General features: G+C 41.9%; 1 protein-coding gene across 3 annotated transcripts in view; it reads right to left on the reverse strand.

Moving 5' to 3' along the window:
* PLEKHA7 (pleckstrin homology domain containing A7) overlaps positions 1–17,927 on the reverse strand; it is a 289,322-nt gene that overhangs the window by 20,701 nt on the left and 250,694 nt on the right. For all 3 annotated transcript variants that reach the window (XM_030560483.1, XM_030560481.1, XM_030560480.1), the window contains 3 exons: positions 16,962–17,063; positions 3,370–3,478; positions 1,944–2,182 (listed from right to left, as the gene is read on the reverse strand). In XM_030560483.1, coding sequence (XP_030416343.1) covers positions 1,944–2,182; positions 3,370–3,478; positions 16,962–17,063 — 450 coding nt within the window. The remainder of the gene's footprint in view (positions 1–1,943; positions 2,183–3,369; positions 3,479–16,961; positions 17,064–17,927) is intronic.

Raw genomic sequence — 17,927 nt, forward strand, 5'->3', positions numbered from 1 at the left:
CTCAGGCTGGGGGCAGCACGCAGTGGCTATGAGTCGGATCTGCTGCTGGCCACTTCTGGGTACGGACTACTAGTTTTACTACTAGTTTTTACTGGCTGGTCGCCAGGGTCCCTGGGTGCTGAGCAAGGCGACCCAGTGCCTTGCATTCCGCAATCCAGTACTGGGTTGTGACCCAAGCTTTGAAAACCACTGGTCTAGCCTGTTCTTAAAAACCTTCAACTATGGGAATTCTACAACCTCCCTTGAAACTGACTTCAGTGCTTAACTATCCTTAGAGTTAGAAAGTTTTTCCTAATATCTAACCTAAATCTCCCTTGCTGTAAATTAAGCCCATTACTGCTTGTCCGTCCTTCAATGGACCTGGGGAACAACTGATCACCATTCTCTTTATAACAACCCTTAACATATTTGAAGACTTATCAAGTCCCCCCTCAATCTTCTTTTTTCTCAAGACTAAAAGGGGCCAGTTTTTTAAACTTTTCCTCATAGGTCAGGTTTCTAAACCTTTTATTATATTTGTGGCTCTCTTCAATTGGTTCACAACTTGCTTCAAGTGTGGTGCCCAGAACACAGTACTTCAGCTGAGGCCTCACCAGTGCAGAGTAGAGTAGCAAAATTACCTCCCTTATCTTGCATATGATACTTCTGTTAATACACCCCAAAATGATATTAGCCTTTTTTGTAAGTGCATCACATTGTTGACTCATATTCAATTTATGATCCATTATAACCCCTGATCCTTTTCAGCAGTATTAGTGCCTAGCCAGTTATCCCCCATTCTGTAATTGTGCATTTAATTTTTCACTCTTAAGTGAAGTATTTTGCACTTGTCTTTACTGAATTTAGATTAGTATGTAGATTTCAGACCAATTCTCCAATTTGTAAAGGTCCTTTTGAATTCTAATCCTGTCCTCAAGAGCATGAGCAACCACTCCCTGCAGCTTGGTCTCATCTGCAAATTTTATAAGCATACTCTCCACTTCATCATTCAAGTCATTAATGAAAACACAGAATAGTACTGGACCCAGGAATCCAGTGGAACCCCACTAGATACATTCCACCAGTTTGACAGTAAACCATTGGTAACCACTCCCTCAGTATGGCCTTTCAACCAGTTGTGCACCCACTTTAAAGTAATTTCATCTACATCACGTTTCCCTAGTTTGCTTATGAGAATGTCATCCAGGACAGTATAAAAAGCCTTACTAAAATCAAGATATATTATATCTATAGCTTCCCACAATCCACTAGGCCAGTAATCCTGTCAAAAGAGGAAATTAGGTTGCCTTGGGATGATTTATTCTTGACAAATCCATGTTGGTTATTATTTATAACCCAATTATCCTCTGGGTGCTTACAAACTGATTGTTTAATAATTAGTTTTAGTATCTTGCCAGATATCCAAGTTAGGCTGACTGGTCCTCTTTGATCCCCTTTTTTAAAATAGATATTATGTTAGCCCTTCCCCATTCCTCTGGGACCTCACCTTTCCTCCATGAATTCTCAAAATAATTGCTAATGGTTCCGAGATTGCTTCAGCTCATTGCTTAAGTGCCCTAGTGTGAATTTCATCAGATCCTGCTATCTTGAATACATCGAACTCTACACAACTCGGAAATTCCTCTATTTTGTGCAATATTTGCTGATGAATGCCTTCCATTTTCACAATTAGAACTACACGTGAACCTTGTTTAATGAAAACATAAAGCCAGGTGCAATATGCTCAGTGTCAAATCCCAAACTGTGAACAGATTCAGGACAATTTTAGAACCTTGAGCCCGTTTCTCCTTACCAGGCTAAATTCTGTAATGTGGCCTGGGCTTCACATTGATAAGGAAGGGATTATTTATAAAATGTTTTCACATATAGCATTAGCTCCTCAGATACAATGGTGGTGAAAGCAGTAGATAGATTTACACTTAATTCATAGTTGTAATACTTACAATTTTTGACTTTAGTTTCACTGGTGCCTGAAGAGGATGCTCAACTTTTTTCAGCTGTTGTGGTTGAGACTGTGTTCTAGGCTGAGAATAAGGCTGTGGAAACAGTCTAACCTCTAAAGAGGACTTAACAGGACTGGATGGAGGAGTTCGCTGAGTAGAATGTTTGCTCTCCATAATTGTGAGAGAAGTTGATAATGAAGGCACGATAGGCTGAGAAAATGAAGGCACTGTTTTTCTTTCTATGGTGGAAACAGGTAAATAAGTTAAAAGTTGTATGGGTGTTATATCTACATCATGTGCACACACTTTTCCCACAAGAACATCACACTAAATAATAAGCAGTATGTATTTATGCGCTGGCTTTTGAAAAACCTTAAACTTCCCTCATTTTTCTGACTATTGACTATAATTTTAAGATGTAAAAACCTATGATGTTATGGCAATGCCATAAAACATCCAGACACCTGGACATAGATAGGTGTCTATAGTTGTATTTTAAAAATAAATTAATATGATCTCAAAACAAATTCACACTCTGTTTATAGGTAAATGGTAAATAATGTTAATAAATATACTCTTATGCATATGATACAAACTTAATCTACATAAGGCATCCAACTGACTTTCACTTCCCCAACCTACTGGCTCTTTTCTGTGAAGTCCAACAAAGCGGACTAGCATGCAGCCCATATACACCTTCTCACTTCACTTTTTCCTACAACAGAAGGCTGTTTGTTCTGTCCACCAACCATTCCCCACAATGGAAAACAGTGTGAATTGCAGGCAGGGGAGGGGGCAGGACCAAGTGGAAAAGGCAGACAGACTGCAGGTGGGAGGAGCTGTCAGGTGATGGGCAGGATAGCAACTGTAAGAGTGAGAGTTATAAGGATTAAAACAATCTTTCAGGTTTGGCTAACTTATCCCCTTGTTTCTTTTCTTATGCCTTGGCATTTCTTGGTTCCATCAGTAAGTACAAAAATACCTGTGAGAAAGGATGTTACTAGCAGGGCCGGCTTTATGTCGATTCCCCCGATTCCCCAGAATTGGGCCCTGTGCCCACGCCTAAGGGGGCCCCGCTCTGGGGGTCTTCAGCAGCATTTTGGCGGTGGGGGGGTCCACTCTGGGAGTCTTCAGTGGCATTTAAGCGGGGGAGGGGTCCTTTGGTGCCACGGAAGTCCCAGAGCGGACCCCCTGCTGCCAAAGTGCCGCCGAAGCCCCAGACTGATGAGTATTCCAATCAGGCCCCGTGGGTCATAAAGCCGGCCCTGGTTACTGCGATAAGGAGACTCTCAACACAACCAGCAGGAGAAAGTACTGGAGATTCTCTAATAAATGACGACCTCAAGACTTCGAGACCAATTCCACAGACCTAAGAGATTCAGATGAATTTAGATACAGTTTAACATCTTTATTCAGTTTCTCTTACCTGGATTTTTTATAGAATCTACTATGACTTTGTAGTTTGTTTTATTTGCACTTAGGCCAGCTGTGACATCTTCAATTCTCCATAAATCTTTTTGCATTTGTGTTTTCTCCTAATGTTTAGTAAAAGGAAAGATTTTAAAAATCAGTTCAATTCCAAAATTTGTCAGTTTCATTTATTATAGCTAGTTTGAACCAAACATTTTAGTGACACTTGAACACAGGCTACATGGCTTGGAAAGATTATTGGAAAAAACTGGGCATAACACAAATGTTAGCATCTTAATTCAGCCAGTTCAGAATTATAAGAGTTTTTTGCATGACTATGCTGGTGGGAACAGAGTACCATCCAGACAAGAGATCAACTAAGTAGTTTTACATATACGTTCAAACAGAGATTGGCTTCCTTATCACTATGGTGCCTATCCCTGACTATAGGGCATGGCTACACTGGCACTTTACAGCGCTGCAACTTTTGCGCTCAGGGGTGTGAAAAAACACCCCCCTGAGTGCTGCAAGATACAGCGCTGTAAAGCCTCAGTGTAATCAGTGCCACAGCGCTGGGAGTGTGGCTCCCAGCGCTGCAAGCTACACTCAGAAGGGATGTGGTTTACGTGCAGTGCTGGGAGAGCTCTCTCCCAGCGCTGGCGCTCCGACCACACTCACACTTCAAAGCGCTGCCGCAGCAGCGCTTTGAAATTTCAAGTGTAGCCATACCCATATATGATGTCAAAATATATCCAGTTTTCCAAAGTTTGCATGCATGCCTAGGAGTCTGGAAGTAGGTTAAATAATTCTCTCAAGTAAGAGCAAACATTCAAACCTCTTGCTGCTGTTGGTTCACAACATGCCCTACCTATACGTTATACGTGGAGCCATAAGTAATGCAGTGTGTTTCCCCAAGTTTGGGGAGGTGTGGGGGAGTCGAGGGGAGCACAGACATACGTCTGAATTGTTCTCTAGAGTCCCAGCTTTAATTTAAAATAAAAAGATAGTCTCTAGCTTTTAACCTTCAGAATGTAAAACAAGGAAAAACCAAACCATGTAAATGGGCCTGGGTTTACAGAGAATCTGAAACAGCTCTGAGGTGTGAATTGCCCCATTCATTTGAATGGGTACTATTTATAATACTTTAAATGTCACCACTGTTAAATATTTCACTTGTATTATGAAGATTTAATTCAATCTACTCTGACTGACCAGATTTTGTCACAAATGACAGCTGGGATGAGGGGAGTTGGAAGCAGTCACTCAAGTTTCCTTTACATGTGTGGCTTCAAGCTTCACAGCAGGACAGTTGTTACAGTCATCTGCTTCCTTGTCTCCCCCGCCCTAGTATGGCCTGTTGCATGCTGAAACCTTGCTGAACTTTGTTCTGAAAACTTAACTTTTGTAGACTGCTAACCTAACCCACCACTAGACCATAATAGGACCATCTGTTTTCCTCCTGTTTCCTGTCTCTTCTTCTGTCTGTTTTTGGTTGGGGAAACTGACAGGACAATTCACAGCTTTGTAAGAAAGCTGGCAATGTCCCAGATGTAGTATCTTTAACATCTCCAGCACTGAACAAAAACGTTAAGAAGTGGAACTAAATGCACAATTTTTCCTGTACACTTAGTGAACCAGAAGGGTCACTAAGAAAGTTAAGCCTGAGGACCATTCAAAAGAGCCTGACAACACAACACTCACCCATCATGAGGGCGAAAAATAGCATCTAATTAATCCATATAACACAGCATTGTCTTGAAAGAAAAGATAACTTCATTACTGGCTCCTAAACCTCCTAGCACTAGTGAAGGGAGATAAATTGCTTCACCTTTGCTTTCTTGGACCTGGAAAGTATATTCAGTCAGGCTATGTATCAGAAAGTAGAGTGCCAAGGAGCCAGACGTTTAAACAATGGAGAATGTTATTTGCTAGTAGTAGACTCACAGGACAGATGGAACATTTACTGAAAGATTATCAAGACACAAACTAGACAATCATACTTGTTCCACTTCAACTTCCTGAGAAGAATCACACTGCAGGATATTGAATGATGGATGTACAGTGAACACATAAAAAGGTAACAAGTCAGAAAAACTTTGAACCAACTCAAAAAATGCACCTTCCATCAGTGCTGAAGTAGTATACAGAATAAGGAATTTTCAATATTATTTCTAGATAATAGTCCTGCCTTGAGTGCAGGGGACTGGACTAGATGACCTTTTAAGGTCCCTTCCAGTCCTACAATTCTATGATTTTTTCCATTACTTAAATCTTGACGCAAACAGAGTAGGTCTAGAAAGTTAAATAGTTGAATATATTTTAAAGTATGAGCTGTCACAGATTAATGTTTACAAAAAAGATGTAAATATACTTTATGTGCAAGGCAAGAAAAGTTGGCTTGAATAAATAAATCATTTCCTTAAATTTTCCACCACAGAAGCATAATTTAGAGTGATAAAACTACAGGATAAACACTTAAGTGAGAAGCTAAAACTCACAAAAAACCCCACATCTGAGTTCATTCCCGCTTGCCCAGGTCCCTCCCCTCAGGCAAAATGGCATCAATCACCACTCTAAAATAAAGATTTCGCTTGAACAGGCTGCCTGAACCCTTCAGTTCTTAACCTTCTGATGAATGAACATTTTACGCTAGTGTTCAGTATCAACTGTACCCTCTAGCAACTTGAAATCTATGCCTTTATTAACATTTGATAATGTTCCATAAGGACCACTTTTTAAAAATAAAATAAAAGTATGCAAGATGGTAGATGAACTGCTCTGGAGCCTAAATTCCTCCATACAGAGAGAAAATGATTTTCAGAATCACTTTTGATTTTGCGTGCTTCAATTTGAAACAAATAAAGGCCCATGATTTGGACATCAGCCCTTTCTGAAAGTCAGGCCCCTTCAACATTTTTAAATTGGGCACCCAAAATCATTTGTCAAAATCTCAGCCAGAATATTTTTTTATACACACACACACACAAACAGAGCAAGTGCACAGGTGTAACAGTGTAAGTTAAGCTTTCCTACACTGCCCTGCCAATATGACAAAACCCAGAATCGGATAGATTATCTTAAAGTCTAAATAAATCTCCATTCCCATCCAATCCTTGGGAAAGACTTGTAACCAAAAGTGCCTGAGGAACAGAGCTAGCAGTTTTCCTATGGAGGCAGTTTTTTCCTTTGATGAATACTTCAGTGGTTGCCAGAGGTTACTAGCCTTATCAGAATGGGACTTAAGCTGTAGAGGCTAAGGCCATGTCTACATCTAAAATTTTGCAGCGCTGGTTGTTACAGCTGTATTAGTACAGCTGTATAGGGCCAGCGCTGCAGAGTGGCCACACTTACAGCAACCAGTGCTGCAAGTGGTGTTAGATGTGGCCACACTGCAGCGTTGTTGGGCGGCTTCAAGGGGGGTTCGGAGAACGCGAGAGCAAACCGGGAAAGGAGACCAGCTTCGCCGCGGTTTGCTCTCGCGTTCCCCGAACCACTCTGCAAACCGCAGGGAAGGAGACCTGCTTGTTCGGGGAACGCGAGAGCAAACCAGGGAAGGAGACCAGCTTCGCCGCGGTTTGCTCTCGCGTTCCCCGAACCACTCTGCAAACCGCAGAGAAGGAGACCTGCTTGTTCGGGGAACGCGAGAGCAAACCGGGAAAGGAGACCAGCTTCGCCGCGGTTTGCTCTCGCGTTCCCCGAACCACTCTGCAAACCGCAGGGAAGGAGACCTGCTTGTTCGGGGAACGCGAGAGCAAACCGGGAAAGGAGACCAGCTTCGCCGCGGTTTGCTCTCGCGTTCCCCGAACCACTCTGCAAACCGCAGGGAAGGAGACCTGCTTGTTCGGGGAACGCGAGAGCAAACCGGGAAAGGAGACCAGCTTCGCCGCGGTTTGCTCTCGCGTTCCCGGAACCACTCTGCAAACCGCAGGGAAGGAGACCTGCTTGTTCGGGGAACGCGAGAGCAAACCGGGAAAGGAGACCAGCTTCGCCACGGTTTGCTCTCGCGTTCCCGGAACCACCCAGCAAACCTCAGGGAAGGAGACCTGCTTGCTCGGGGGTTCGGGGAACGAGAGAGCAAACCGGGAAAGGAGACCAGCTTCGCCGCGGTTTGCTCTCGCGTTCCCCGAACCACTCTGCAAACCGCAGGGAAGGAGACCTGCTTGTTCGGGGAACGCGAGAGCAAACTGGGAAAGGAGACCAGCTTCGCCGCGGTTTGCTCTCGCGTTCCCGGAACCACCCAGCAAACCTCAGGGAAGGAGACCTGCTTGCTCGGGGTTCGGGGAACGCGAGAGCAAGCCGGGGAAGGAGACCAGCTTGATTACCAGAGGCTTCCTAAGGTATGCTGGGATACCTGCTTATTCCACGGAGGTCAAGAAAAGCGCTGGTAAGTGTCTATACTTGATTACCAGCGCTGGATCACCAGCGCTGGATCCTCTACACCCGAGACAAAACGGGAGTACGGCCAGCGCTGCAAACAGGGAGTTGCAGCGCTGGTGGTGCCCTGCAGATGTGTACACCTCCTAAGTTGCAGCGCTGTAACTCCCTCACCAGCGCTGCAACTTTCTGATGTAGACAAGCCCTAAGATGTCCCAAGTTGGAGATGCCAATATTTGCAGGTAAGCTCCCTGCTAATTCCCTGGCCCTCAAAACACACCTAGGAACATACAACTGAATGGAATCCCTTGGGTCACAGAGTCCAGTCCCTTGCAATCACAGGCAATCCCATCGTATAATTACCAAACTCCATCTTAAAACTCATTAGGTTGTTTGCCCCCACTACTCCTATCGGAAATCTGTTCCAGAATCTCACTCCTCTGATGGACAGAATCCTAATAATTTCCAGTCTAAATTTATTCCAGCCCAATTTATACCCATGTGTTCTTGTCTCAACATTGTCCATTAGCTGAAATAGCTCTTGTTTACCCCCGAGAAGTATTTCTATAGAGCTATTACATCCCCTCTCAGCCTTCATTTTGCTAGGCTAAGCACGCCAAGTTTTTTTAGTCTCCACAGGCTCTCCATTGTCCTAGTAGCCCTTCTCTGCACCTGTTTGAGTTTGAGTCCATCTTTCTTCAACATGGGTGTCCAGAATCATACATAGTATTCCAGATGAGGTCTTACTACTGCTTTATACAGTGGCATTAATACTTCCCTATCTCCATTGGAAATCCCTTGCCTGACACATCTTGCCTTTTGCTCAGCCACATTACATTAGTGGCCTGTAGTTATCCTGCAATCGACTAAGGCTATGTCTACACTTGCACTTTCGTTGTTAAAACCTGTGTCACTCGGGGGTGTGAAAAAACACACTCCACCTCCGAATAACAAAAGTTTTGACGATGAAAAGTGTTGGTGTGGACAATGCTTCGTTGTCAGGAGCTGGGCTCCTGGCGATGAAGCTACCGCCTCTCATTGGAGGTGGTTTTATTTTTTTGCCGGGAGAGCTCTCTCCCAGAAATAAAAAGCAGCTACACAGAGCACCTTACATTGGTGTGGCTGCAGCGGCACAACTGCACCAATGTAAGGTGGACAGTGTAGACATAGCCTTATACACCAACGTCTTTCTTATCGTCTGCCATTTCCAACTAAGGTGCTCCCATCTTATAGTAGAAATTCTTGTTGTTAATCCCTTGCATTCTAAAGTATTAAATTTCATCCCATTTCTATTACTACAGTCCTCAATCCAATTCTTCCTGTATAATATTCCAATTTTCCTCTGTACTGACAATGCCCCCCAATTTTGTGTCATCTGCAAATTTCATTAGCACATTTGTACTTTGTATGCCAAGATCATTAATGAAAATATTAAATAAGATTGGTCCCAAAAACCAATCCTTGAGGAACTCCACTAGTAATCTTCCTCCAGCCCAATAGTTCTTCTTTCAGTACAACTCACTGTCTTCACTGTAGCCAGTTCCTTACACACCTTACAATTTATTGTACTAATCCTCATCTTCTCCAGTTTAACTACTAATTTTCCATGGGAGACCATATCAAATGTTTTACTAAAATCCAGATGTATTATATCTACCACTCTTCCTTGCCTACAAAATTTAGTTATCTTGTCCAAGATAGATAGACCAGATAGGTTAGTCTGGCATGGTCTACTTTGATGAACATAGGATATTGACATCAGGAAGAGAAGACGATGGACACCAGGACAGAGCTGTGTTGATGCTAAAACTAAAGGCAAGCCAGGCTCTCATTTCATTTAACTCAGTATCTTGTATTCTGAAGGTGAGATACACAAATCAAATCTGTTGCAGTTATGATAGTACAAGTATATGAAGCAACCTTAGCAGCACCCAAGGAGGAAATTGAAGCATTTTATAACAATCTACAGGAAACTATATAAAAAGTTTCAGGACAAGACTTGTTATTGGTGATGGAAGTTTTTAATATGAAAACAGGATCGGACTGGAATATTATACAAGAAGATCTGGAGGACCTTGAAAACTGAAGTAAAAGAAATGGGCTGAAATAGAATAGTGCAAGGTCATGCATTTAGGGACTGTCAACAAGAATTTTTGCTATAAGCTGGTGATGAATCAATTGGAAGTGAGAGGAAAAGGAAGACCTGAGTGTATTGGTTGATCACAGGTTGACTATAAGCTGCCAAAGTGATGAGGCTGTGAAAAAGGCTAATGCAATCCTAGGATGCATCAGGCAAGGTATTTCCAGTAGACATAGGGAAATATTATTGTCACCATACAAGGCACTGTGAGACCTCATCTGGAATAGACTCATAGACTTTAAAGTCAGAAGGGACCATTATGATCAACTAGTCTGACCTCCTGCACAATGCAAGCCACAGGATCTCACTCATCCACTTCAATAACAAATCCCTAACCTATGTCTGAGTTACTGAAGTCCTCAAATTGTGGTTTGAAGACCTCAAGTTGCAGAGAATCCTCCAGCAAGTGACCCATGCCCCATGCTGCAGAGGAAGGCGAAAAACCTCCAGGGCCTTTGCCAATTTGCCCTGGAGGAAAATTTCTTCCTGACTCCAAATATGGCGATCAGTTAAACCCTGAGCATATAGGCAAGACTCACCAGCCAGCACCCAGGAAAGAATTCTCTGTAGTAACTCAGATCCCATTCCATCTAACATCCCATCACAGAATACTATATGCAACCCCAAACTCCCAAGTTTAGGAAAGATCAATTCAGACTGAAACAGGTGTAGAGAAGGGCTATTAGGATGATCGGAGGAATGGAACGCCTACCTTATGAAAGGAACTCAAGGAGCTTGGCTTGCTTAGCCTAATCAAAAGAACGCTGAGGGGAGATATGATGGCTCTCTATAAATACATCAGAGGGATAATGACCAGGGAGGGAAAAGAGTATTTAAATGCCACTTTTGACACAAAAACAAATGGAAATAAACTGGTCATCAACAAGTGTAGGCTTGAAACCAGAGAAAGGTTTATAATCATCAGGGGAGTGAAATTACGGAACAGCCTTCCAAGGGGAGCAGTGGGGCAAAATACCTAAGCTGTTTCAAGAATGAGACTGATAAATTTATGGAGGGAATGGTACGATGACACTGCTTATAGTGGCATATAGCCCATCTGCAACTATTAGTAGCAAAAATCCCCAGAGGCTGGAGATGGAGCACTAGATGGAGAGGACTCTGAGTTACTATAGAGAATTCTTTCCCAGATGGTCTGACTGGTGAGTCTTGCTGACATGCTCAGTGTCCAGCTGATCGCCATATTTGGGGTCCAGAAGGAATTTCTCTCCAGGTCAGACTGGAAGAGACTCTCGGGTTTTTTTATTTATTTTTTTGCCTTCCTCTACAGCCTGTGGCATGGGCCACTTGCTGATTTAAGCTAGAGTAAATAGTGGATTCTCTGTAACTTGAAATGTTTAAATCATGAGTTGTGAACTTTAGCAACTCAGCTAGACTTTATGGATCTATTCCAGGAGGACATGTGTGAGGTTCTCTGGCCTCTGATATACAGGAGGTCAGACTAGATGATCACAATGGTCCCTTCTGAGCTTAAATTAACTTAGTCTCATAGACTTTAACTACATAGAATAGATTTTAAGTGAGTACAAGTACAAGGTACTAAAGTCAGAAATGGTTACAAGAGACAGAGATAAAAACACTTTCTAGTACTAAAACTTAAACTTGACTTAGTTCAAGATAAAATTCTTACCACGTGCTGCCAGCAACAGGGCTGACCAAATTTCAGGTTAGGATCTTTCCCAAAGTCAAATGGCTACTTCTTTTATCTTCTTAGTTGAAAGAGCGATAGATAGGGAGAGATACGTTGGGGGTATTTTTATACTTCATGTTTATACTCCAGTCACCCTTTGAAATGTGTTTTGCAGAGGGTTACCCTGAGATATAGTTCATGGCTGCTGTGAGATTGGAGTCATGGAGTCTTGTGGTGAAAGAGGTTCCATGCTGTTGGCTGCTAAAATATAGATTGATCTGTTTCTGCCCCACTTCTTTGCCAAAAAATGGCCACTTGACAGCTTTGACAACTGGCTAGAGCATCACCTTGTTCTTTGCCTTTGAGAAACAAATTTATCCAATACCCAGACTTGTCTGGTAACCATATTTCAGTCATAACTTCAGCTTATGTTCATAATTTTACATATAATGTTGCTACATAAATTTCACAAGAATATTATTGACCAGCTAGTTATTAGTTTTCAAATGATACCTCAACAAGGCATATTTTGTACAAGGATTATTACAATAGTGTGTAGGGTGTAAATAGAGGGGTGCATTCAGCCACACCAGATATTAGGAAAGAATGCAAAGAAGCCGTGAGGAAAACATTCTGTCACTACTGAATGAAGAAATAAGACATGGAACAGGAGTTGAAGAGACATGGAACAGTGTAAAGTAGGATTACAAATGTTGGGCTACAAGGCCAAAATGAAGAAACCAAGGTGGATAATAGATGAAGTGCTGCTGTTAAGTGACAAGCTTAGGATGCTGAAGGACAATAAAATATGAGGACAAGTCTAAAAGCTGATCAGAGAGATAAAACAGAAAGCGGAGAGAGACAGAAACAACTGGATAAGCAAACAATGTAAAGAAGCAGAAGAATACATAATGAGAATGTGATATGGGGATGTATCCTAAATTCCCTGTAAGCTGTGGGGTTGTGTAGCAGCCTATTTAGTGCCACGCAGGTGCTCAGGGAACCCGCCCAGCCGGGACCTGCCGGGACCGGGGCGCTGCTCCCCCGGCCCCAACTCAGCCCTGGATCTGCTGCAGCCGGGACATCCTGAACCCAGCTCTGGCCCGGACCTGCCGCGGCCAGAGGAGGGGCACCCGGAACCTAGTCCCATCCCAGACCTGCTGCGGCTGGGGCAGGCACTAATTGGTCCAAATCCTCACACCAACTCAGGCGCTGTTTGGTTTGTATTCTCACGGCTCATGGTGAAGAGTGCTCTAATTGGCTTAGAGCTGTGAAGGTGCACGGACTATCAGGCACCTCCTGCTGTTCTGACCTTCCCATTCCAGGATGTAATGTGTGCTGGGACTTGTACTCTGTGCTGGCCCACATGCCCTGGCGAGAAGGCTTTGTGATTGGTTCTCGGTGGGCGATGAAAGATCATTGCTAAGGTAGAGGCACTAGTGACTGGGCTGGTCTCCCCTCCCCCGACCCCAACCCAGACCCATCCCACACCTGCTGCGGCCGGGGAAGAGGCGCTTATCCCATGGCCCCAACCCCAGAGTTGCTCTCTCCCTAGTATAACCCTGGAGCACCCTCCTGCACCCCAAACTTGTCATCCCTAGCCCCACCCCACAGCCCATACCCCCTGCTGGAGCCCTCACCCCTCCACACCCCAACTCTCTGCCCTAGCCCTGAGCCCTCATCCCTGGCCCCACCCCAGAGCCTGCACCCCAATCCTCATCCCCAGCCCTGAGCCCCTCATCCTCAGCCCCACCCCAGAGACCACACCCCCAGCAGGAGTCCTCACACCCCTGCACCTCAACCCTCTGCCCCAGCTCTGAGCCCCCTCCCACATTCCAAACCATTCACCCCTCCCACCACATTAATTTTGTTATGTGTACCAATATGAAGGTGATGTGTCACCTCCATATTGGTGACCATAACAAAATTCATTCCACACGTGTGTGGGAAAATTAGAGGGACACTGGTTATATCACAAGATAAGAGAACTGAAAGGGATATATGAAATGAAGATGGTGGTGGTGAATGACAAGTGCAGACAAATAATTGAGGATGAACAAGCAAAGAATAAACAATGGAAAGAACATTTTGAAGAGCTATATAATGCAAAGAACACAGTAGATGAAATGATCCTGGAGAAGCTTCCCAGCACAAACAAAGGAGAGGAGATTCTGGAATTCTTCGAAGTTGTATTAAATGTCTTGATAGAAAGTTTGGGGGGGAAAAAAAGGCTTTGGGAACTGACAACACAACCACCGAGGTTGCAGAATTGATCAAGGAGGATTTACAAAGAATAACCAATAAGGTAAACTGGAAAAGCAGGAAATTCAGCTTAAAGATCAGCATGGAGAAGACAAAAATTATGGCAACGAGAAGACAAGAGAAAGGTAAATACCAAACTTGGAGATAAAGAACTAGAATAAGTGGAAAAATGTGTGTATCTTGGAGGACTGGTATTAAAGAATGAGAATTGTGAAGATGATGTAAAAAGAAGAATCAGACCAGCTAGTATTGCATTCAGAAAACTCTGCAGGATCTAGAAGGCTAAAGACATTTGTTTTTATTTAAAAGTCAGCTGTCTCACATATGCTGTCATGCTAATACTGCTGTACAGGTTGGAATACCAAAGTATGAAGAACGGCCATGAACGAAAGATTTTGACTGTAGATATGAACTGGTGGACGGGAATACTGAGAGTTTCAAGACAGCAGAAAATAAAAAAGGAAGAGACAGGAAAACAGCTTAGGAGAAATAATGCTGTTACAGAAGGTTCCAGAAAGATGATTGCAATGGTATGGACAGGTGTTAAGAATGGACCCAGAAAGGACACTATAAATGGCGATACATACCTAACTTCAAGACACTCAGAATAGAGGAAGACCAAAGATGAGCTGGATAAACATGGTAAAGAATGACATAGAATGAAAATGTTAAAGATGAATGAAGCCATGGAGGTGGCACAAGATAGAGAGTGATGGAAAGACTTCACTCTGCCCCATCGTCACTGTTGACCTGACAGACAGGAATGAAAGAAGAACTTCATGTTAGTAAAAGATTAAAAAAACAAACATACATATAACGGGAGGGATCAGGAAAACAGCTTGGGAATTAGGTTAGACAACTGAACTAGCAACTAGGAAAGCATGCTTCACCCACTTCCCATGTTAATGTCAATGCCACTCTCTATCCATGTCCTCCCTACCCCATAGGGCATCTTAATCTTCTGTGTCGGGAGTCATGCTAAGGTATCAGATCAAGGGTCCCTCTGATGAGACAGTGGAGGCTCGGGGAAAATGCTGCCTTCGTAGTCAAACTACTAGCAACTAAAACAATTTGGATGGAATTCTCCCTGTCCTTTCCAACTATTGGGAACAGGTTAGGATATGGAAGGAGGGCATAGGGAGAATGTATAATCAACTACAATGTACAAACCCAGTTCCTGACGATGTTCAAATGCACAACTGAAATTCTTACCTTTGGTGAAGTGTATTCTGTATTGAGATATGACCAGTATTAATTTTCTTAATGGTTTTTTTGAGTTGACAGGACATGAATTTGGGCAACTTTAACTCTAAGTTAATTAAGTTTCTTTGGTATGGTAAGTTATACAGTTGGCTTCAGTTCAATAATATTCTGGCACTCAAAGCTGCCCAGGCATCAAGGTTGAGAGATGATTTCTTTAGAAGCAAGGGAATGGAATTTAAGACGGATGATACACTATAAAAAGCTTCTCAAACCCATAATTTGATAGAAGAGGTTTAGTTGATAACAATCAAAACAAACAGACTAATTGATAATGGGTCAGAAGTACAGTGTAACCAGATAAAAATTTTAAAATATAACTGCTGTTGTCTTTTGGTAGGAAATATCCAGATAAATAGCCAGGAATTTGAATGAATACTCACATTGTTGTTGTTGTTTTTGCTTTTTTGTTTAAGATAATGCTTTGTAAAGAAGAATGTAAAAATACCCTCAACAACCTACCTTGCTCTAAGGATAAAAAGCAATAATTACAAACAACGGGTATGTAGAAAAAATCTGGCATTGCACATTCAGTTTTGCAAATAAGATGACAGATGAAAATAGCGCTTCTCTGCATGATTCAAAATTAAATAATTGGTTTAAAATTCAGATCACTTTCAATCACTGATAAGTTCTAAACAGTTGTATCAATTTACAAGGGATCTGTAGTAATAACCATCCACTAATATCCCAACATGACAGAGAACAAGTAAGGAAAATAGCATGTCAGTGACTGATGACCTTAAAAATGGATAGATGAACCAACAAAGACAGATCAAATAAATGGAAAACTAGGAAGTCCTGCACAGACTTACAAATTAAAAAGTTATTAATGTCAAAAATGACAGCATCTAATAAAATACTGACAAATTTGCACAGACACAACGTTATGAAAAACATTTACAGCACTAAAAATAAAGCTAGACATCTCATTGCTATGTTACCACCATTTTTCTACTTTATGAGCCAAAAAAATGTAGAATACAAACAGGCATTAGTGGATACTTCAGAGTTAAGAATACCAGGAGTCAGCAGCATTTAGGAATTAAACATATAGAAAATGAATATCTTCCTAGATGTTTATCCTAAGTTCAGAAATAACAAGGATCTGTTAGAAGCAGTTTCAAACATCTGCAGCTGTAAATACAATACCTGAATCATGGGACATTCATTACAATAGCCTTGTATGAACAGTATGATTGGAGAGACTTCCAATATTTTAAATACCACACTATGGTGCTAGTAAATAGTGACTTTTTAATGGTGCTTCCCCACCCATGTATGTTCTCAGGTTTGCATTAGTACTGATGCCCTGCCAGTGGATTTCCCCATATCCTTTGCCAGGTAATGCTTCTAACTCCTCCCCCCACTCCCACTTCTAAATTATAGATGTTGAGATTTTAGGAAATAGAATTTTTCTGTTTAGTTCTCTTTACTCTCCTATATCATTGTTAGCAGGATCTCATACTCCAGGTTTCAACCAATGGTTAATTCTCCAAGAAGAAACTTCTGCAGAATTTCTAATTATTTTCCTGTTACAAATGTCAACCTATGTTTAGTACTTCTCTATTAGACTCTTCTTTCAAGCATGTCTCCTTGCTCAGGAATATATTTATATGGCACGTTTAAATTTCCCGTATCAAAATTAATTTAAAAACAAAAGGACAAAAGCAAATGATTGTTTCTGTATTTAATATTAAAGCTAATATGAGATTCTTAAATACAAGTTTCATTCAAGCTAGCTAGGTATCTTGAAGTATATTTTGCTGACTTTGGATATGTCCAGCAGGAGCAGTAGGCAGGGAACCCTCCAGTATTCCCTACACAGAACAAGCATTTGAGAGACTTCCTCCCAGGAGTTAATCATTTTCGAGTTCAGTCAAGATCTCAACAACAGTAATTTAGTACCTGAAAACAGACTCACCTGAGGAAAGAATGATCTGTTCATCTGTTCCTGTAAGGCTTGCTTCAGCTGGTTCACATCCTTTTCCAATTTCAGATATTCATTCCAAGCATTTTCCATTTCCTGTTGGCAAAGAGAAAGGTTTCAGTGCAACCCTACAATAAGCAATAAAAGGTACACAGCACTCTATCTTTCAGCCAGTTAAAAAATAAGCATGTTTTTAACCTTAAGGATTAGGTTGTTCCATTGAAAAAAGAAAAATGATCTCTTCTGAACAGAATGTAATGATATGAGCTTAAAGTGAAACATGAGCTTAAATGCTTTACTGGGTTGTGGCCCGAGTGCTCCACACCTTGCAGGACAGAGTTCAGAATCTTTAGTTAGAAATGTTTTGATAATCTGCAAACACAGAATGCTCTATTAGTTATTTAAGGACAAAGCAGGCGTTCAAAGGAATCTAGGCACTGATATGAATTTTTGAAGGAAGACAACTTAATTTCAATTCCCTGTTCACTTTACTTCTGTTATGTGTAAAACTGAACATACTATTTTAAGAGAGTTCTAAAATGTTGGTACAAATTCACCCCCGAGTCAGAGCCACCAGAGGATCCTTAAGACATTTACATTATGGCTAACATCTGCAGCTGTACATTCTGCTTTCTGACTCAAAATAGTGGAAGATGATTTGATTTTATACACCTCTATGTAAAATTTCAACACAGCCCATAAAACAGTGTGTTGTCTGCAGACACAAAACACTGCATATGTGCAAGTATATGATGTAGACATTTTAATTTACCTGACTTATACACACAAGACGTGAGAGTACAATTTTAGAGGCAGTTTTCTAAAAACTGTCCTCATGTGCTGTAGGAGTTAGGTATTATATGGCTGAGTACAGAGTGCTAGGTGGGTTTAAAATTCCCTTTCTTGTGTGGCCTATTAATGAAACATAACATTAATTTGATGTGGTGCCTTTATTAAAGT

The sequence above is a fragment of the Gopherus evgoodei genome, chromosome 4 (assembly GCF_007399415.2).
Source record: "Gopherus evgoodei ecotype Sinaloan lineage chromosome 4, rGopEvg1_v1.p, whole genome shotgun sequence".
NCBI classification, from domain to species: Eukaryota; Metazoa; Chordata; order Testudines; family Testudinidae; genus Gopherus; species Gopherus evgoodei.